The sequence below is a fragment of the Panthera uncia genome, chromosome D1, assembly GCF_023721935.1.
Source record: "Panthera uncia isolate 11264 chromosome D1, Puncia_PCG_1.0, whole genome shotgun sequence".
In the NCBI taxonomy this organism is placed as follows: domain Eukaryota; kingdom Metazoa; phylum Chordata; class Mammalia; order Carnivora; family Felidae; genus Panthera; species Panthera uncia.
Genome location: NC_064808.1, coordinates 27,723,126 through 27,746,017, shown reverse-complemented (window position 1 = coordinate 27,746,017; position 22,892 = coordinate 27,723,126). Strand labels below are relative to the sequence as shown.

Genomic DNA, 22,892 nt, shown 5'->3' with positions numbered 1-22,892 from the left:
CAGAATACCAGTCTTTCACCTGTTGGTTAGTTTTATGCCTAGATATTTTATTCTTCCTGGTGCAATTGTAAATGGGATTGTATTCTTAATTTATCTTTCTGTTGCTTCGTTATTAGTGTATAGAAATACAACAGATTTCTATATATTGATTTTGTATCCTATGATTTTACTGAATTCAATTATCAATTCTAGTAGTTTTTGATAGAGACTTTAGGGTTTTCTCTATATAGTATCATATCATCTGCAAATAGGGAAAGTTTTACTTCTTCCTTATTGATTTGGATGCCTTTTATTTCTTTTTGTTGTCTTATTGCTATGGCTAGGACTTCCAGTACTATGTTGAAGAAAAGTGATGAGAATGGACATCTTTGTCTTACCTTAGGGGAAAAGCTCTCAGTTATTTACCACTGGGTATGATGTTCACTGTGAGTTTTTCATACATGGTCTTTATTATGTTGAAGTATGTTCTCTCTAAACCTACTTTGCTGAGAGGCTTTTTTTAAATGTTTTATTTATTTTTGAGAGAATGCAAGTGGGGGAAGGTCAGAGAGAGGGGTACAGAGGATCCAAAGTGGTTCTGCGCTAATAGCAGTGAGCCCAATGTGGAGCTTGAACTCACAAGCTGCAAGATCGTGACCTGAGCCAAAGTCAGACGCTCAACCAACTGAGCCACCCAGGTGCCCCTGCTGAGAATTTTTATCATGAATAGATGTTGTACTTTTTCAAATGCTTTTTCTGCATCCATTTAAATGATCATATAATCCTTACCCTTTCTTGTATTAACATGATGTATCATGTTGATTATTTGCAAATATTGAACACCCTTGCAATCCAGGAATAAATACCACATGATTTTGGTGCATGATTTTTTAAATGTATTGTTGGATTCAGTTTGCTAGTGATTTATTGAGAATTTTTGCATCCATGTTTATCATGTATATTGGCCTGTTTTCTCTTTTCTGGTGGAGTCTTTATCTGGTTTTGGTATTAGGGTTATCTGGCCTCATAGAATACATTTTTAAGTTTTCTTCCATTTTTTGCATCTTTGGAATAGTTTGAGCAGAATACATATCAGAGAAAATCTTCAGAAATAATGACAATACAAGTAATAAAATGGTAATAAATATATATCTATCAATAACTACTTTGAATGTTACTGGACCACTACTCACTCCAATCATACAACATAGAATGTAATAATGGATAAAACAAAAACAAAAACAAAAAACAAGATTGATCTATATGTTGCCTACAAGACACTCATTTTAGACCTAAAAACACCTGCAGATTGAAAGTGAGGGTGTGAAGAATCATTTATAATGCAAATGTGTCTAAAGAAACCTGTAGTAACAATATTTGTATCAGATAAACTAGACTTTAAAGCAAAGACTGTAAAAAGAGACAAAGAAGAGTATTATATAATCATAAAGGGGCAATCCAACAAGAAGACATAACAATCATAAATACTTGTGTACCCAACATGGGAGGACCCAAATATATGAAACAATTAATAACAAACATAAAGGAACTGATTGATAATAACACAATACTAATAGGGGACTTTAACACCCCACTGACATCAATGGACAGATCATCTAAGCAGAAAAGAAACAAGAAAACAATGGCTTTGAATGACACACTGAACCAGATGGACTTACCAGATATATTCAGAACATTCCATCCTAATACAGCAGAATACACGTTCTTTTCAACTGCACATGGGAGACATTCCCCTGAATAGATCACATGTTAAGTCAGAAATCAGACCTCAGCAAGCATAAAAAGATACAAATCATACCATGCACTTTTTGTGATCACAACTTTGTGAAACTAGAAGTCAACCACAAGAAAAAATTTGGAAAGACCACAAATATTTGGAGGTTAAACAACATGCTACTAAACAATAAATGGGTCAACCAGAATATCAAAATAGAAATTAAAAAATACATGGAAACAAAAGAAAATGAAAATACACAATGGTCCAAAACCTTTGGAATGCAGCAAAAGCGGTCCTAAGAGTGATGTATGCAGCAATATAGACCTACCTCAAGAAGCAAGAAAAATCTCAGATAAATAATCTAACCTTACACCTAAATGAGCTAGAAAACAAACAACAAATGAAGCCTAAAGCCAGCAGAAGGAAGGTAATAATAAAGATCAGAGCAGACATAAATGATAGAAACTAAAAAAAAAAATTTTAAATAAAACAGATCAATGAAACCAGGCACCTGTTATTTGAAAAAATTAATAAAAGTGATAAACCTCTAGCCAGACTTATCAAAAAGAAAAGAGAAAGGACCCAAATAAATAAAGTCACAAATGAGATAGGAGAAATAACAACCAACACCACAGAAATACAAACAATTATAAGATAATATTGTGAACAACTGTATGCCAACAAATTGAACAACTTGGAACAAATGGATAAATTCCTAGAAGCATATAAACTACCAAAAGTAAAACGGGAAGAAATTGAAAAGATGAGCAAGATCAATATGTAACAAAGAAATTGAATCAGCAATCAAGAAAAAAATTCCTAACAAACAATAGTCCAGGGCCAGGTGGCTTCACAGGCAAATTCTACCAAATATTTAAAGAAGAGTTATTTTATTTTAATTTAATTAACTTAAATGCAAGTAGCTATATATGATTAGTGGCTGATCTTGTTAAACAGCACCGTTTTACAACATAAGTCAGTTCTTATCACTACTCTGGCTCAAACCTTCCAATGACTTACAATCTCACTCAGAATAATAAACCCACATTCTAACAGAGATATTATAAGGCCCCGGGGCCCTACATGTACTTATGTAATATGATTGCTAGCTACTGCTCTAATCTCTTTGATCTCATTGAGGTTGGGGAAAGAGTAAAGGGAATATCAAGAATGCTTTCCAGGTTTCAGACAATAGAACTAGGATGGTGTCATTTACTGATGTTAAAAAAACATATGTCCAGCAATATTCTTTGGAACATTCTCTGACATGAACACCTTCTATGAACCTGAGCACCTTTTATGAGCCTAACATAATGCTAAACTCCAGGTTTATTGCAGTAAACAAAGCAGCTGTTATTCTTGACCATGTGTAGTGTTTAGTGAGAAAGCACACAAAAAAATTTTTTAAAGCCGAGTAAATAAATGTATATGTCATTAGGAGTTGTGATAAGTAATATAAGGAAAAAGAACATTTTCCACAAGTTATATGAGGGGGTAGAGGGATATGCTTTGAGTTGTGTTCAGGTATGGTCTCTGAAAAGGAAGCTTTTGAGCTGAGACCTGAAGATAAGAAGGCCATCCTACAAAGGTCAAGAAATATTCTGGAGGAATATCCAGTGCGTTAAGAAAGGAAAGACTCGGGGAGCCTGGATGGCGCAGTCGGTTAAGCGTCCGACTTCAGCCAGGTGACGATCTCGCGGTCCGTGAGTTCGAGCCCCGCATCAGGCTCTGGGCTGATGGCTCGGAGCCTGGAGCCTGTTTCCGATTCTGTGTCTCCCTTTCTCTCTGCCCCTCGTCCGTTCATGCTCTGTCTCTCTCTGTCCCAAAAATAAAAAAAAAACGTTGAAAAAAAAAAAAAAAAAAAAAAGAAAGGAAAGACTTAGTGTGTCCAAAGGAATTGAAAGATCATGTTGTGAAATAGAGTAATAGAGCTATAAGGAAGATGTGTTCTGTGAGATAGGCGAGGTCATATTCTCATAAGAAATTTGTTCATGGGGGACAGAGAAAAAGCAATAATTGGAGGAGATTTAGGAAGCAACAAGTTTTTGTTGTTTTGTTCTATTTTAATGTAAATGAGAAAAATTGAATAGACAGAATCGATGGAGATTAGAAAAGGAAGTAATGGTTTCTATTTGTATGACATTAGGCAAATTACTAAACAATTTGGCAGAATTCCCAAGCCACTCAAGGCCAGGGATGGGCCATTAAGATGTAGTAACATTTCCTCCACTGGAGGGAAGGAGGGAAAGGAATAAGAAGAGAACAGTGTAGATACAAACAAATAGGTTTGTAGGGTTGGAGTCAGGATCTTGAGTAGTGTTGAAGGTATGGACTGAGGTCTTCTCTTTACTCAGTGAATAATAGGCCAGGTCATCCACTGAGGAACAGTTAGTTACCTGTTAGGAATTTGGGTTAAATGGGGAAGGTTTGAAATGGTTGTTTCATGGACTAGAAGAATACACCAACTAGAGAAGTATCAAATATTTATAGGTCAGGTTGTGTGACTTTCTTGCACTGTGATAAGATTCCTGGTGCAGGCAGGATTGAAGTTTTGCCAGGTGCAGGCAACAAAGGAGTTTATTAAAAAGTAAACATGTGATCGATCACAAACTCTATGGCTAAGAAAATGAATTGAAGACAACTGATGTTGATACATGAGGAGAAAAGGGACAGTGGACTGGTAGTGGACTTACTAATCTTAATAGTGGGGGTAAATGGACAAAGCAAGTTACTAAGATCAGAAGTGTTGATTGAGAATAAGATGTTTGAATTAGAACTGTAAACCATGTAGTATCTTCAATTGATAGAGGAAAATGTCCAGGAGCTTGATAAAGACAGCAGCTTAAAAAGGGGAATGGTTGGAATTGGTTAGATGTAAAAAAGCATGGATATTTGTTTGTTTTGTTTTACCAGAAAGTGAAGGAGGAGGAGTGGTTTGAAAGTAACACTGGAGAACAAAGAGAATACCAATCAAATCTTTCAAATGTTGAGGAAAGGTATATAAACTACAGCTTTATTTATTTGGGCTCAAGTGCCTGTTGCCTTTCAAGAGAAATACTCTTCGGAGGGTGGTGGGGCCGTGGCTTTTAGTAAGGTCTACAGCTGATGCTAGTTGCAAAGACTGTAGTATTGGTTCTAGCAGGTGATTTCTGCAGCAGTGTTTTCTGCATAAGAGAGTTGAGATGGGCTTAGCATCCAAGATATAATAAAGTGAAAAAGCAGATTTTAGTAATGGGATATACGGTATATAAAATTTTATATAGACAATCCCAAATTCTTTTCTAATACTAATTCAGGAGATGTCAATTTAGGTTCCAAAATTTTAATGATATGTGGTCAGAGAAGCTCACGAAAGGCTCAAAGTAAATTTCCTTCTAAGACCATTTTAGAAACTCATAATATATGTAGTATGTGAAAGGCTGTGAGAGAAATGTCAAAATTAAACAAATATGTACATAGTTCTTATAACCCTGCTTATATTTGTGTATCGGTAAAATATTCTTCACAATGAAAAACATTTTTATCAGCATACTTCTCAATATCCCACATTAGTTTCTCTCAGTAAGAGAAGGAAGGGCTGGTACAGAGAGATGTCAGAGAGGATATTCATCATAATGTTAACAGTGTTCACTTCTGGGTAGTGGATTTTGGTATTTTTCCTATTCTTTGTATGTTTTATGTCTTTGAATTTATGATGAACAAACATCATTTTTGTAATGGGGAGGTATTTCAAATAAGTGGGGAAAGCCTAATCACTTGGGAATAATATAGTGAAATCCATTTTTCATATTTCACACCAAACTATATTTCCAAAGATTAAAGATTTAAATATAGTAATTGAAATTATAGAAGTATAGGAAAAAAATAGAATGGCTTAAATTCTTGGAGTGGGAAAATGGCAAAAACTATATCTAGTAATCAGATCGAAGTACTATTCTCCATATGAAGGACTCAAGACTGTTTGGAGAAATGTTTGATTCACAGGAAAGACAAAGAGGGGTGCCTGTGTCAGTAGAGCATCTGACTCTTGATCTCATGGTCATGAGTTCAAGCCCCACATTGGGTGTGGAGCCTACTTTAAAAAAAGAAAAAAATGTTTTCAATTCAAAGGAAAGATAAGGAGACACCTGTAATTCTTTTTTATGTTTAGAAGTGCTTAAAGAATTATGAGGGCAGGGCAGGGCATGTCGAAAGGATACAGAAGCCAGCTCAAAGGAGTTCCCACTGGACAAATAGGTAAAATTTTGAGCATCAGAATAAATAACGATAGTAAATGGATTATAACCCATTTAATGAAGCAGGAAGCCATGAGTACATATTGATGCAAATAAATGAATGAATAAATAAGTTATTGAGGAAAAAGACATCTACATAACCACAGATTACCTTCTCACAAAATATTTATTGACTACAGAAGGGAAAGAATAATTATATGGTACAGAAGCCTGGCAGACATAACTTTAATCAAGTTAATGTCAGCAGTTATGGGGCAAATTGAAATCGTGTATCATCTGATAATATGCGTTGAGAATTCAGGAATGCTCCTGTGGTATTTCTACCAAACATACATAATTTAAATCTAATAATCATAAGGAAATAACAAACAAACCCAAAGTGGGAGCATTCTACCAGATACCTGGCCTGTAATCCTCAAAGCTGTCAAGACCGTAAGAGTCAAGAAAGTCTAAGGCACTTACAGATTGAAGAAGACTGAAAAGAGACATGATAAGTGAATGCAACATGTGAATTTCAACTGAGTCCTTTGCTATAAAGGATTATATTGGGACAAGTGGCAAAACTTGAATGGGCTCTGAGTGTCAGATGGTAGTAACAATTTCCAAATTATACCAATATCTTAAGTCAGGTGGTTATATTATTGTTATGTAGAAGAATGTTTGTAGGAATCATAACCTAAATAATTAGGAAGTGACGGGTCATCAATGTCAGCAACTTATCCTCTAGTGGAGCAGGAAAATTTTTTTTTCTATGTTTGCAATTTTTCTATAAGTTTAAGATTGTTTCAAAATTTAAAAAACAAATGCATATATGTACATATATGTTAATATTTTTAGCAAATTTAGAGAATTTTTAAACTGCTAACAAGTTGAATATCCTAATACAAAATGGGGAAAAGATAACAATGGGATGTTCTTGAAAGAAGAAACAAAAATAGCTAATAAGCCTTACTAGTGATCAAAGAAATGTAAACAAAAACCATTTTTCAGCTATCAGATATTTAAAATGATAATACCCTGTGTTAAAGATGATGTGGTTGGGGCGCCTGGGTGGCGCAGTCGGTTAAGCGTCCGACTTCAGCCAGGTCACGATCTCGCGGTCCGTGAGTTCGAGCCCCGCGTCAGGCTCTGGGCTGATGGCTCGGAGCCTGGAGCCTGTTTCCGATTCTGTGTCTCCCTCTCTCTCTGCCCCTCCCCCGTTCATGCTCTGTCCCTCTCTGTCCCAAAAATAAATAAAAAATGTTAAAAAAATAAAAAAATAAAAAATTAAAAAAAAATTAAAAAAAAAAAAAAAAAGATGATGTGGTTATCACTCATGTTAACTATAGGAGTGTACATTGTTAAAACAATCCTAAGAAAGGATGTCAAAAGTTGGAGTGTACATTATCATTGTTGCCATCATCCCATTTCCCATTCTTAAAGAAATAATGATACAAGTTAACAAAGATGTGTGTACAAGAATTCTTACCATAATCTGTGTGTAATACTGAAAATCTGGAGATAACCTAAGAATTGTCAGTATAGATGGGTTGAATAAACTATGTTATATCCACCTAATGAAGTACCTTGCATGCAAAGTGAGAATAAAAACAAAGTGGGTTAGAAAAAATATAATATATGTAATATATGATATATGTATGTAGAAAGTATTCTGTAAAGATTTGCATCAACAGCCTAACAGTCATGATCTCTGAGTGTTTAAATTATGGGTGATTTTGCCTTTTTTTTTTTTTCTTTTTCTTTTTCTTTTTATAAACTTTGTGAGACAGCATAGTTTAGATAGGGGCCCTTTGGTTAGACAATCTGGATTTGAATCCTGAGTCATCCACTTACTAGCTGTATGACATTGTACCAGTTACTTTACTTCTCTGGGCTCACATTTCTTAGGCTTCAATCAGAATAATAATAATAGAAACTACTTCTTAGGATTGTTAAATGAGATAACAAAAATTTACCACTTAGCAAACACTGGCTAGCATAGTAAGGACTTAATGAATCTTGGCTTCCATCCTTGTTATTATTTCTGCTTTTATGTTTGAAATTTATTCTAATCAACATTTTTATTAATAGGCCAATCAATAAAGCTATTTCTCCTTTGGTAATGTAACTACTTAAGCAAATATTTTTAATCTGGACAGTCAGCTTTCTTTTCCCTATCATATTCTTTCTTTTGAGAAAACCACATTTGAAAATCAATTCCTCCTTGGGAAAAAGTCTGTGAATGGATAGTAGCCATATTTCTTGTGCCTCCTACACTACTTAGCTCACTCCTGAAAGTTTATTAAAAGACTTGACAACAGAATGCTTCTTGCTACTCACTTGGCAGTTGTAGGTGGTACTGTTGTAGTGGACCCATTCCTTCTTACTTCCTTAAGTGCATGCCTTGTTCCATCTCACCATCCCACCTGACTTTCATCCATCCTGTAAGTGGAGCATTACTATGGTATATTGACAACATGGGGATTGATAATAGCTAACAATTACTGAGAACTGATTTTCTCTCGGGTATTAACATATTACTTTTGTTATTTCATTTAATCCTTACAAAATGTCATGAAGTTTATAATATCACCATTTTGAATATGAGGAAATAGACACATCAGGCTTAATTAGTTTATTTCAAGTCATACAGGGACTCAATCTCAAGGGACTCCAAATAGCTAAAGCAATCTTGCAAAAGAACAAGGTTGGAGGTCTTATACTTCCTGACTTCAAAAAGTTTTACAAAGCTACAGTAATCAAAGCAGTGTGGTTTGGTACTGCCATAAAGGCAGATATTTAGGCCAATAGAATATAATAAAGGACCCAAAAGTAAACCCTGGCATACATCGTCAAACAATCATCAACCAGAGTGCTAAGACCATTTAAGGGGAAAGAGCAGTCTTCAAGAAATGGTATTGGGAAAACTGGATATCCACATGCAAAAGAATGAAGATGAACCCTTATCTTATACTCTATATAAAAATTAACTCAAAATGGATTAAAGTCCTATCCATAAGACCACACACTATACACGTTTTAAAAGAAAACAAAGGCGGAAATCTTCATGACATTGTATTTGACAGTTATTTCTTGGATGTAACACCAAAAGCACAGGCAAAAAAAAAAAAAAAAAAAATAGACAAATGGGACTACTTCAAACTTAAACACTTCTGTGCATCCAAAGACACAATCACCTCAGCAAAAGGGCAGCCTAAGTAATGGGAGAAAATCTTTTATCTGATAAGGAATTAATATGCAGAATATATAAAGAACTACAACTCAACAACAAATCGCCTGATTAGAATCTGGGCAAAGGACTTGAACAGACATTTCTCCAAAGATAAATACAAATGGCTAACACAGTCTCACCCTCCACAATGACTTTTTTATACTTTCTCTTTTTTTATACAAACCTGTAATATGCTTACCAGTCTTTATTCTTAGCTTATGACCTATCACTGAGAAAACAGATACAACCAGCAGAGACATCTATTACTACATTTGCCACCCATCAGCATCTGTACCAACAGAATACTCTCTTTCCCCACGTTACCATAGGTGAACTACTCATTAAACTTTTTTTTTTTTAAGCAAACTCTATACCCAATGTGGAGCTTAAACTCACAACCCTGAGATTAAGAGATACAGTACCGACTGAGCCAGCCAGGCACCCCAATAAGTGAACTATTTAACACCTATACTAAAGGCCTATTGAAGTTTGAGGTCATGAATTTACAGTGAGACCAATCCACTTAGATGGGGCCATTTCTCCCACCACTTTTAGCTGTAATGAGGCAAATGTGGAGTGGGCAGAGAGTTAAATTTAGCCTAATAGTTTTGCTGAGCAAGTGAGACAAAGCAAGAAAAGAACAAGGAAGTGGGGACAAGGATTGATCATGGATCAAGATGGTTAAATAGTTGAAAGAGTGTATCAACGGGAGTGAGTGATGAGGTGGTAGGCAATGGTATGGAGGTTTCAGTGTGGTCAAAAGATTACATATGGACTCTAGGGAAGATAGGAAGTGGTGGTTGTGGAGAGGAGAGAGCACGAACTGAGATTAAATAGGTATAGCAGTTATTGATAATGGCAAGGTCTAAGGTATGATCATAAGAGTGAGCACCATCGGGGCACCTGTGTGGCTCAGTCGTTTGAGTGTCTGACTCTTGATCTCAGCTCAAGTGTTGATTTCAGGGTCATGAGTTCAAACAGAACCCCTGCTTGCTCACAGACCTCATCCCCTAGGATGTCACTCTAGCAATTCTTCCATCTCTCTCCTGTACCATTAACTTTTCCTTTCTACTGGATGCATTCTATAATATATAAACATACTCTTACCTCTTCCTTTTAAGAAAATAAAAACATCTCCCATCCCACTTCCTCTGCCAGCTACTATTCTATTTTTCTGCACCAGAACTCCTTGAGTTTTCTAATATTTGGTATCTCCAATTCCTTCCCTTACATTTTCACTTAAAACCACTCCAATTAGGCTTACACCAACATCATTCCAGTAAAGCTGTTATAACAGTTCAAGCCCTGTGTTGGACTCTGCTCTAGGCATGAAGCCTACTTAAAAACAAACAAACAAAAAAAAGAGTGAGCACCATAGGTAGGATGGAGATAAGATAATTGGGAGAGAAGTGATCAAGAAACTGAAAGGCCAGCATGTTCGAAAGATAATTAATGACCCAGAGTTGGAGAGATGACAGAAACAATGATGGGTAGTAGGAGACATAATCTAATGACTTATTTACATTAGTAAGTAAAGGAAATCAGAGTAATGTTGAACTGAATTATTTTTCATGAAACACCATAACCTCTCTCAACTAGAGATAGTATCTCTATCTGACAGTGGATTATTTGGCCTGTGCATGCAATTCTTGCATCCTCATGTTCTTAGTATTTTCCCAGCTATGACTCAGAGGTCTGTGCTAGTCATTTCTCTCCTTGCATTTCTAGCCTGTATATGTTCTACTCTTAGTTAAGTATTCATGGTGAAGAGAATCAAACTCAGTGTTGTTAGGTTGAAAAGCATCAGAAAAGGAAAATCAGTGACAGTCTTCAGGGTAGTAGTAATGGAATTTTTAACTTGAAAATTAGTTGTGAATAGACTTCACAGTCTAGATAGTCACATGCAAATTATATGCTAATATAACTTTAGCTCAGCAAACCATTTTACACAATTAGTTGAGACATTTGATATTGCACCTACTGCCCTGTGAGTATATCTTACTGTTTGTCATAAATTAATATTTGAAATATATGTATAAATAGAATTTTGGTAATACAAGTCATATTTTCTGAATGATTTGCATAATAATATCAAAAATCTTCACTTTAAATTAATCCTAATTGGGAGTGATAACAGTTTTTCTTCCTAAATGTTTCTTTCAAGTGGCTAAATCAATATTTAAATGCACCAGAAGTTATTTTTTAAAATCCAGCAATTAAGCATTTTAATGAGAAAAATCAGTCTTAAGAAAAAGAAAAATCATTCTTGAGCCATTAATTTTAAATTAGGAAGGACAAGAGAAATTATCTAGTGCAACTCTGTCATATGAGAAAATTTTGAGGCCCAGAACAGAAAAATTAAATACTTTGCCTCATTATCACCCATTTAGCTATAATTGCTGATATAGACCTAGAACTCAGATCTTGATATGTATTCCATATATACATAATTTTATTGTTATAATCTATCTTTTCACAAATAAAATCTTGTCTTTTGTTATCCAAGCTTTTTTGTTGTTGTTACATTTATTCTTTGATTACATTGAGACTTTTGTAAGTATTGCTTTGTTCATTGTTTGAGAAACTATAAGGTACTTAACTGCTCTTTATTATCTGCTTGATTTCTTTTCTAGATATACTACATCTATACCTACACCTAGCTATATTACAGCAGATTGTTTTTATCTTTCTTAATGAGATTGACAAAATTACTTTTCATGGAAAAACCATTACCATTTGTTGATAGAAATTGAAGTTCTCTGGTACAAATGTCTATCAGACCTCTTGCTGAAAATTGGGGCAGGGGAAGAAGTGATAGGTACAAAAGCCTCATTTTTTCCTATCAATTTAAAAAAGATGTAGAACTTGGTCATCAAAATATAGATTTACATTTTGTGTCATTGGACCCTTTTTATACATGTTTAATATTAATATAAGAAACAAACTATAAAAAACATGGTAATTAAAGCACGTATATGGAACAATTTTATTTTTTTAACTGAAAAAAATTGTAAATGCTTGGTATTTTAAAGATAAAAATTAAAGTTCTAATAATTGTTTTTATATTCTTTATATGTTATAGTTTTAAAGAGAAATTGTGGTATCAAGTTAGATCATTTTACCATAAAAGTTGTTGAAAATTAAGAAAATTAGCTAAAATAATACACATGATTTGAAATGTGCTGTCTTTGGGACATGTTTTAAATACTTTGATAAGCTAACCTTTGTTAAATGCCTGGAAACATTAATAAGGAGGACAGGGATATATTTGTAACTAGATTTCCTTCTGCCAACTCTTGGTTTATAAGTTACTCTACTGCTAAAAAGCAATAAAAAAAGACAATAGCCTCAAAATTAAAGGGGTTTAACTTAAAAAAAATTTTAGATGACAATAGAAGATATTTTTATCAGTAAAAAAGATTATTATAAGTATTGCTGACAAGGAAATGTATCTCATGGAGATTAATAATACTTAGTAATATTTTAATATCAATACCATATAAACTAGTTCAATTTTAAATGCTATAACCCATGCATCATAAATGAATATTACCAATTTATATACCTAAATGTATTGTCTTTTTCCCATTTAATTTTGTTATCAGAGCATTTATTGTCCTAGAAATCTAATTAGTTTGGGGAAATTTATTGCTTGTAAAGTTCTGAGCATTGTTGATGATTGGATTGTTTTATGTTAGTGATAAATAAGGAAAGAGCTTAAGATATATTGGCTGTATGTCTTTGTTTTTGTTCTGATATCAAATCTCTACACCACTTTTGAAGAGAATCTTAGCTTTACTATGGTTGCTATCAGAATGGGAGAAAAAGAAATAAATAATTGATTGTATTGGTTGAATAGTGGCAACAAAAAACTAAGAAGTAATTTATGTATGTGGTGTTTTCTAAAGTACCTCACATAGTAAATTTACTACCATGCGCTTAAGACAAATTTTCTTATTGAACAATTTGGGGTAGAAGGAAAAATGTTTAAGAAACTTTTTGTAATATATGAAATAATAATGGTCTTGGGTAGATTCATTATTGGTGGATTAGAATGAACTGGCTATATTCTTGATCCACCCTCCTTTAACCCATATTGACATTCATCAAATGGTTGGCTGAAATTCATTTCATAATCTGGGACCTTGGAACAGAGTTTACCCCTTGTGCAAATCTAATTGACCCAGATAGGAATTGAATATGCAGGAATTCAAACAGCAGCACTGTATTCTGAAAGTTGAGCTACCCAGGACAAATATGTTACTTATTTATTCATATATATTTATGTATTTATATATATATAAACATCCATATATTTATGAAATAGCCGCATCACTGTCTTTACGGAATTTCATTTTTCATAGACACATTTATAGACTCATGAAACTGGAAAAATGTGACCATGTGATCCAATGTATCTTCATTCAAAATGGAGATATATGAGAAATAACCATACTGCCAAAGCCTTCAACTGGAGCCATATTTGTTTTGTATATAACAGCATTCTTTTTTTTAATAATCTTTTTTAATGTTTATTTATATTTGAGAGATAGAGACAGTGTGAAGGGGGGAGGGCAGAGAAAGAGGGAAACAGAATCTGAAACAAGCTCCAGCCTCTGAGCCGTCAGCGCAGAGACCGATGTGGCTCACACTCATGAACTGCAAGATCATGACCTGAGCCAAAGTCAGACACTTAACCAACTGAGCCACCCAGGCGACCTGCATATAACAGCATTCTTTTCTCTTGGTTTTCTTTCTTTCTGTTCTTTCTTTCTTTCTTTCTTTCTTTCTTTCTTTCTTTCTCTTTTGTTAGTTGCTTTGGGGCTAGATGTTGCTGTTCAATAAAATATTTGCAGAGATGTGCATATATTTTTATTGAACAACCTACCATTGATTTTGCACACTAAGTAATCTGCTACTTTTCCTAACTTCTTATGTTCTTTATTGTTGCATGTGTGCTTCAAATTATATTTCATTTTTTCTTTAGGTCATTTATTCTGCATATGTGATTGCTTTACTTAGGATCATGGTAGAGCAAATACTTTTGTATTTTTAAGGTCACCCACAGCTTTTACAGCATTAGTTACTGAAATGTCTATGAAATAGCTATGTTCCAGATCCTCATTATCATGACTTTTAATGTTCAGCCATAGCACACAGGTTGTCCGTTATCAAGAATATTAAATTCAGACAATGTTAAACCAGATTTTTTTCATTGTAACTATATTTTCTTTGAGGTGTTTTATAACGTTTGTAAAAAAAAGTTTTAAGTAAGCTCTGTGCCTAACGTGAGGCTTGAACACACAACCCCAAGATCATGAGTCTTATGCTGTACCAACTAAGCCTACTAGGCTCCCCATTTTTCTAAAATATTTTAAAACAGTAACATTAATGCTAATATTCATGTGAAAGATAATGTCTTCTTAAATTTATACATTTATTTTATTGATTTCGTTTTACAAAGTAGAAATTACATTCATCTTCATATGTCTTAAAAGATCAAATTTTTAAATTACTATTATTTTAGCAGTTTGTTCTAAGAAAATTAAAACTTTTCTGGAAGATGAGCTCAGGTGATCAGGACATTGATTCAGGTGTACTTGGCATAGCAGTTCATTAACTATGTGTTAATTACCCATGATTACTCCTGAAAAGCTATAGTGGCTTCATCTTTTAGGTTGCTTCATTAAATCATTAATTTTCTTGGAGGTAACTAAGCTTGACATAATTAAGACATCTCAGTCTCCACAGATTTTTATTTTCCCATGATGTCAAGAACACTGAGCTGGTTAATATAAGGCATTGTAACGTATTCCCTGGATGTACTGACTTTATATTTTTAAATTATTTATACTATTTGGGTTAATTTTATATTATATTTTAGTAGTCTCATAAATTTTAATTACTTCCTCCATGTTGTAGCTTAGATTTTGAATTGTATGTGTAATATGTCCATTTCTGTATTTGAACCACTTCTTACCAACAGTTCTTTGACCCATGGCTACATAAAGCTGCTTCAGTTTATCCAGAACATCATATATGAGGAAGGATTTGATGGATCCAATCCCCAGGTATTGAGTACCTTCAAAGTTTTTTATAATCATCTATGTAATGTTGTTTTTAAACTCTCTAGGGGTAACCCAGAAGGTTTTAGAATAATTAACAGTGAACAAGCTGTTTCCAAGCACAGAAGATGTAAATAAGCAGGGCACAGGCAGCCTTTGTTTGATTTTTGATGTGTAGAGTTTTAGCTAAGTTCTCAGTGGATGCACAAAAGACATATACATACATTGTCAACATAAATTATTTTTAAATATATATTTGTGGCACCTGGAATAACTAAGCTGCTGCATTTTGAAAATTACTCCTAAATCTGCAAGACGTGTACTTTTGTATCTAAATTTTTTTTAAGTTAATTTAGTTTGAGAAAGAGAGAGAGAGAGGGGAGACTGAGCAGGGGAGGGGCAGAGAAGAAGGAGAGAGAGAGTCCCAAGTATGTTCTATGCTGTCAGTACAGAGCCCAACACAGGACTCAATCTCATGCGCCACGAGATCATGACCTGAGCTGAAACCAAGAGTCAGATGCTTAACTAACTGAGTCACCCAGATGCCCCTCTTATCAAAATTGTTTATATTTCTGTCATTCAGTCCTTAATTGAATAACCCGGTGAGTAAGAATTAATTATTTTAAGATTTTATTTCTTGTTATATCATGCTTTAGGTTATTTCACTGAATAAAAACTGCATTTTTTATTTGCTATATTAAAATATTTTATAACTTAATTATTTCTCTGTAGCTCTGTTTTTAAGAACGCAAGTTTTTAAATTCCCACTATTAAAGATTCCAAATTCCCACTATTAAAGATGTTCTGGTTAGTTTAACTTGAACAAAATGAGAGAAATTTTATTTCCAGTTATAATGCCATTTAGAAATCTTTCTCGGTGATTTTAATTGCTAAAGCTGCTAAAGATTTTCAGTTCATGTATATTATTTCAGCAGAAGTATTTCCAGAGCACCATTATTTTTATTGAAGAAAGTAAAGAATCCAGAAGTCTTATTTTTGGCATTATCAACTACATTTGCTCTTAATCCATAATTTTTTAAGTATTCTTATAAACTTTACTGCTATATTTAATGTTTTTTCCACAGCAATGTTAATAAATTTTAAATTTGTTTTGATCATCAGTTTAATACAAAGTTGAAAATACTATACGTGTGGTGAAGTATATACATTTTATTTATAGATAGCTTTTCACGTGTGTTACAGTTTTTGTGATGGTCCTTGGTTTTTAATACAGTTTTATTTTGTTCATTGTTGCTCCGTTTTTGGTCCTAGCTAAGATTTATGGGCACTATGTCCTCCCTTTGGTGGCATTGTCCGTCTGGAGAGGTAAATTGGTCCCTGACAGACACCTCTCCCTATGTGCTGTGGTTACTATGGAAACAGACATGTCATAACAGTTCCTATGATACAGTGTGCAGAGCTCTTGTTCTTGCAGGATGATGACACATCTTCTAAGAGCAAGAAATTTTATAAAATACAAAAAATCAAAGGCAATAACAAAGATACACACATACTTGCTTGTATATGTATATACATATGTACACATATTTAGATATATGTACACACACCTATCCATCCAAAGGACCCTTGATAAGTAAGCTATTATTGGAATGGAATGAAATGTTTGTTTTCTTAGTTGTTTATTTGAGTATTAAAAATGCCACCATTTTCAATAAATAGTATTTTATTTGATGAAAGCTGATAAACTGAACTGGTTTGTCTCTGAACCAGAAGTTCTACAACTGTTGACTTTTATAAAGGTTAAAAGGGTTGAGGTAAGCATTTATATGCTGAATACCAAGAATGCTGAAAAAGTTTACAACATACCGATAAGTTATAAAATATATTTCCAATTTTATTGGAATTAAAATATATCTACTAAATTTCCATATTGTTACATTTTAGAGTGTATCATTTGCTAAATTACCTCAACTATATTTCTGTCTCAGAAACTTTAGATGAGTTCAAGAAGCCACAAAAATTCATCTATCGAGCACTGCTTCAAAAAATCTTATTCCTGAGTCAAAATAATGTTCTGATACTGAAATAAATTCTTTTTAAAAGGAAATTTTCATCTTACTTTCTGTATCACTACATTTTCAAATAAACTTACATTTTCAAATAAATTAACTTAATTTGAGATAGGCTATAAGGAATTGAGTATTATAGAATACTGTATAATAACTTTGTAGTAAGTAAAGTAGCTCATCTGCAAAGATATTTGGAGTGGAGATGTTTACAAATTGCTGTCATAATTTCATTTAAGTTATGATTTTTAAATATCTAAGAAATATACAATAAAAATGAAGTTTGAAAATTGATTTCACTTAGATATCCAGATTAAATATTTTAGATGTTCTCATTGGAATGAATTTAATATTTATTATTCATCTTTCAACAAAAGTTTATTTTTTAGTTTGATTAGACCTCAATAAATTATATTAAAAATTTTTTGATTATGCCTCACAGTGTGCCCCATTATTATATGGCATAGCAAAGGAATTATATGCCTGAAATTACACAGGAAATTTGTAAATCAGCCTTTGCTTTTGCACTTACTATTATATTTTTAAAAATATAAATGTATTCCCAAGTCACCTAGGTGGCTCAGTTGGTTGAATGCCCAACTTCAGCTCAGGTCATGATCTTGTGGTTCGGGAGTTCGAGCCCTGCGTCAGGTTTTGTGCTGACAGCTCAGAGCCTGGAGCCTGCTTTGGATTCTGTGTCTCCCTGTCTCTCTGCCCCTCCCTGACACTCTGTCTCTCTCTATCTCTCTATCAAAAATAAATAAACATTAAAAAAATTTGTTTAAATATATAAATGTATTCCCTATGTTGAAGTATCATGCTCAAATATGTTCTGATGTGGTGAGTACCTACCTCACTTAAATATCTTTTTCATTCTTTGGCTTAATAGTGTCATTCTTTTTTTCTTTTTTAATTTTTTTTTTCAACGTTTTTTATTTATTTTTGGGACAGAGAGAGACAGAGCATGAACGGGGGAGGGGCAGAGAGAGAGGGAGACACAGAATCGGAAACAGGCTCCAGGCTCCGAGCCATCAGCCCAGAGCCTGACGCGGGGCTCGAACTCACGGACCGCGAGATCATGACCTGGCTGAAGTCGGACGCTTAACCGACTGCGCCACCCAGGCGCCCCAATAGTGTCATTCTTTATACACACACACACACACACACACACACACACACACACACACACGTGTGTGTGTGTGTGTGTGTGTGTGTGTGTGTGTATACACGTATATATGTATGTGTGGATGTGTATCAGCATATCTGTCATAGTCACTAAACTTCTACAGTTCTCCTGCTTCTGCACCTATCATCATTTTTGTTATAAACTTTTAGCAGATGCTTTTTGATACAATAGTTGGTAATGGTGACTGGGTTAAAATACAGCTGACCTTTAGTTTCTGAAATATTGGTAGGGAAAACCGTATAATGCTGCTCTCCTACCTTCAGATTTTGTTTTAATACCTAGATTTTGGGGGCAGGTTTGTCTCTCCATTTTTCTAGATTGCTCTTTCTGTTGCAAATCTAATTTAAGCTACAGTTCAAGAGAAAACAAGTTTGGGATGACAAAATGAAGCTTAATCTTGCCATTTGACTTAAATTCTGAGTTTCTAAGTAATACAGTAAAAGGGTAACCTACAATTTCACAGATATCTTACACAAATTCATCAAAATCCATTTGGACTTCCAATACATACATGCCCTGGTACATATTATTACTTCATTTCATTCAAGTAATGCAGAAATAAAAAAAAAAAGCAATTTTTATGGACTGCCAATGATCATAATATATATCTTAAGGGTTGCCTATCATAACCTTAATACAACCAGAAAAGAAAACTGGACTAGCTGCCTTGATAGTATCATCACGTTTCAGGTTTTTGGAGTCAGGAATAATTTTTCAAATGTGCTTAAACTAAATTCCTTTTTCTGTAATCACATTTTAATAGCTTTATCCAGGCCCTTTATATATCATGTCCCTTTATATATTTTAAAGGATTGTGTGATCTCATAGAACAATTTTTTATTGTAGAGATGAGAGAACTAATGCCTAAGTAGTGTTGTGTCTTGCTCAGAATCACATCTTAGTTGCACAGTCCAGACTGTGAATCTGTCTATCTTACCCATATTACTGATTACTGTCCCCTTCTGTTTTTCCTCTTCTAACTTTTCAGTGTTTTATTCATTTCCCTACTTTCCTTTGTTAATAAATTCTCAAAAATACACAAACTCAACTTTCATGTGTAGTATCAGAGAGATAGTAGTTGATTAATACATTTTATTAGTTAAATAAATTTTATTCATTTGTTATAACAATAACAAGCAATATGTTGTAGGATCTGACTTAATCAAAAAACACACTCAAATGACACATGTTCCAAATTTTTGATTTAAGGGAGAAAATGTATTTTCCCCATTAGAATTGTAATGATAAGTTTCCAATTATCTCCATGCACCAGGTTTTGCTAATGTCTCCTTCCTTTGCCCAGAAATTTTGCCAGATTGCTAAAGAAAGCATTTATAGGGGTGCCTGGGTGGCTCAGTTGGTTGAGGTTCCAACTTGGGCTGAGGTCATGATCTCATGGCTTGGCTTATGAGTTCGAGCCCTCATTGGGCTCTGTGCTGACAGCTCAGAGCTTGGAGCCTGCTTTGGATTCTGTGTCTCCCTCTCTCTCTGCCCCTCCCCCACTCGTGCTCTGTCTCTCTCTTTCAAAAAACAAATAAAACATTTTAAAAAATTAAAAAAAAATTTAAATACAAAATAAAGAAAGCATTTATAAAACATTTGTTTGGTTAGGATAACACAAACAGTAGAATCTGTTATAAATACATCTCCGGCAAATGCTTATTGATAATCAGTGTAGGTTTTGTTTAATAGTTTTTAAATGCTCTTTTCCCAAGAAATATCAGTCATCATTATGACCTTAATATCAGTAGTCTTGAGTTCCAAATGTTCATTTGTTCAGTTTTGATAAGTATTGAACTGAATTATTTTGTAAAAATAGCTTCAAGAAGAATAAGTAAAAGCAAATATAAGGTATAAAAGCAAAACACACATTTTTAAACTTCTTTCAAACAAAATATCAGGCATTGGACATAATAGCACTAAATGAAAAATACTGAGCAAGTTATAGTTTATTGAAAGACTTGTAGAATTTTATAATACTAATAATGGTTTCTAAGTATTCTAGTTTAGATGTTCTATTGCTAACTGATTTTTTTATGTATTATTTCAGCTGTCGCAAACATAGTTCGTAAAGTGGTCACTTAAAATCTAGAAACTTGAGGCTTTTGATACTCTTCAAATTTTCCAAAAGTGAGAAAAAAACAGCTATTTTTTAATACTCTTGCAATACAGATTTCCCTTATATTGCCGTATATTAACTATACATAAAGCTTTTTACCATGTCCACTATCTCCCTGCTATGTTATAAATTTCAAACACTGGCAAATAGAACTAAAGGAGGTATCCTATTAATAAAACTTAATGTGTTTGTCTCCCCCCCAACCCGACACACGCATTTCTTTAGAAAAAACAGAAAAACATTTTAAGAATAGGAATCCAGAATCTTGGTTCACCTTTGTGGGGGGATGACATTTGCTGTACGGAAAATGGCAACAGTCACAGCCTTACGAAGTTCCTGTACGTCCTCCGTGGTCTTCTGCGAACCTCTCTTTCGGCTTGTATGATCACAATGCCAACACATCTTATCCAGGTAAGAATCTTTCCAAAACCCCTTTCCCCTAATTAGTGCTACATAATGAAGAGCAATATATAAACACTCGGAGTCTGAGTCTGATAAATTATTTTCATATGCCATTTAAGTAGAACAGATTTCAGGAATGCCAGAGAGCAAAATGTCCTTTACTTTAGAGTGTTAAATTGTTGTGTATTTGTGGTTTTAATATACAGTGAGTATATGGTAAGTCTATCTTTAATAATATTATTTTTTCTTCGATTTCTTGTAAATGCATAATACATTGTGGTATGTGGTTGATATTTTACTGATATCTTTTCATTAATCATTAGATTAATCATAAAGATCTAAGATATGGATATAGATCTTGAAGAAATATTTGCACACCCATATTCATAGCAGCATTACTTACAATAGCTAAAATGTGGAACCATTCTGAGTATTCATTAATAGATGAACTTGGTAAGATATGGCCTATATTGCAATGGAATATTACTCAGCCTTGAAAAGGAAGGAAATTATGAGGTGCCTGGTTGGCTCAGTCAGTTAAGTGGCTGACTTCAGCTCAGGCATGGGTTCAAGCACCGCATCGGGCTCTGTGCTGACAGCTCAGAGCCTGGAGACTGCTTCAAATTCTGTCTGTCTGTCTGTCTGTCTCTCTCTCTCTCTCTCTCTCTCTCTCTCTCTGCCCTCCCTTAGCTCGTGCTCTGTCTCTGTCAAAAAATGAATAAAAATGTTAAAAATGTTTAATAAAAAAAGAAAAGGAAGGACATTCTGACATATGCTGCAACACTGATGAATCTGAGGACATTATCCTAAGTGAAATAAGTCAGTCACAAAAAGACAAATACTGTGATTCCATTTATACGAAGTACTTAAAGTAGTAAAAATCATAGAAACGGAAGGTAGTATGGTGGCTGCCCTGGGCTGAGGGAGAGGGAATGGCAAGTTACTTAATAGGTACAAAGTTTCTGAAAATGGTTGTTGGTGGTAGTGGCACAACATCATGAATGTACTTAATAACACGGAATTATACATTTAAAAATGGTTAAAATGGTAAATTTTATGTTATATATATTTTGCCACATTCAAAATTTTGAGGAAAAAAAGAAAAGGGGCACCTGGGTGACTCAGTCAGTTAAGCCTCCAACTCTTGATTTCAGCTCGGGTTGTGATCTTGCAGTTCGTGAGTTTGAGCCGCATGTTGGGCTCTGTGCTGACAGCCAGGAGCCTGCTTGGGATTCTGTCTCCCCTTCTCTCTCCCCCTCCCCTGCTTGTGTGCACTCTCTCTCTCTCAAAATAAATTAACACTAAAAAAAATGTAAAAGGAAAAGAAAAGACAAACACTGATCTAAATAGGACATGTCCTTTTCTTCCCTTGCTGTTTCTATGTGTAAACCTCCTGAAACAACACTCTTAGGGAAAAAGGTCCATCTCCCCAGACAGAAAAAGAGGGATTTTTGCAAGATTTGCCTCATCAGCTCAAAAAGTCCTTTTCTTAAGAGTGTCCAAGAGGGGCGCCTGGGTGGCGCAGTCGGTTAAGCGTCCGACTTCAGCCAGGTCACGTTCTCGCGGTCCGTGAGTTCGAGCCCCGCGTCAGGCTCTGGGCTGATGGCTCAGAGCCTGGAGCCTGTTTCCGATTCTGTGTCTCCCTCTCTCTCTGCCCCTCCCCCGTTCATGCTCTGTCTCTCTCTGTCCCAAAAATAAATAAAAAACGTTGAAAAAAAAATTAAAAAAAAAAAAAAAAAAAAAAAGTGTCCAAGAGGCTGGGGCACCTGGCTGGGTCAGTCAGAAGAGTATGCAACTCTTGATCTCACGGTCATGAGTTCAGGCCCCACACTGGATATAGAGATTCGTTAAATAAATAAAACTTAATTTTTTTTTTATAAAAAGAGTATTCAAGAAGCAAGTTTGGGACAATTTTCATCATTGTTGTTAT

The 22,892-nt window shown here is 34.3% G+C and overlaps 1 protein-coding gene across 2 annotated transcripts in view; it reads left to right on the top strand.

Moving 5' to 3' along the window:
- ELP4 (elongator acetyltransferase complex subunit 4) overlaps positions 1 to 22,892 on the top strand; it is a 243,747-nt gene that overhangs the window by 72,734 nt on the left and 148,121 nt on the right. For both annotated transcript variants that reach the window (XM_049648806.1, XM_049648799.1), the window contains exons 6-7: positions 15,150 to 15,234; positions 20,786 to 20,971. In XM_049648806.1, coding sequence (XP_049504763.1) covers positions 15,150 to 15,234; positions 20,786 to 20,971 — 271 coding nt within the window. The remainder of the gene's footprint in view (positions 1 to 15,149; positions 15,235 to 20,785; positions 20,972 to 22,892) is intronic.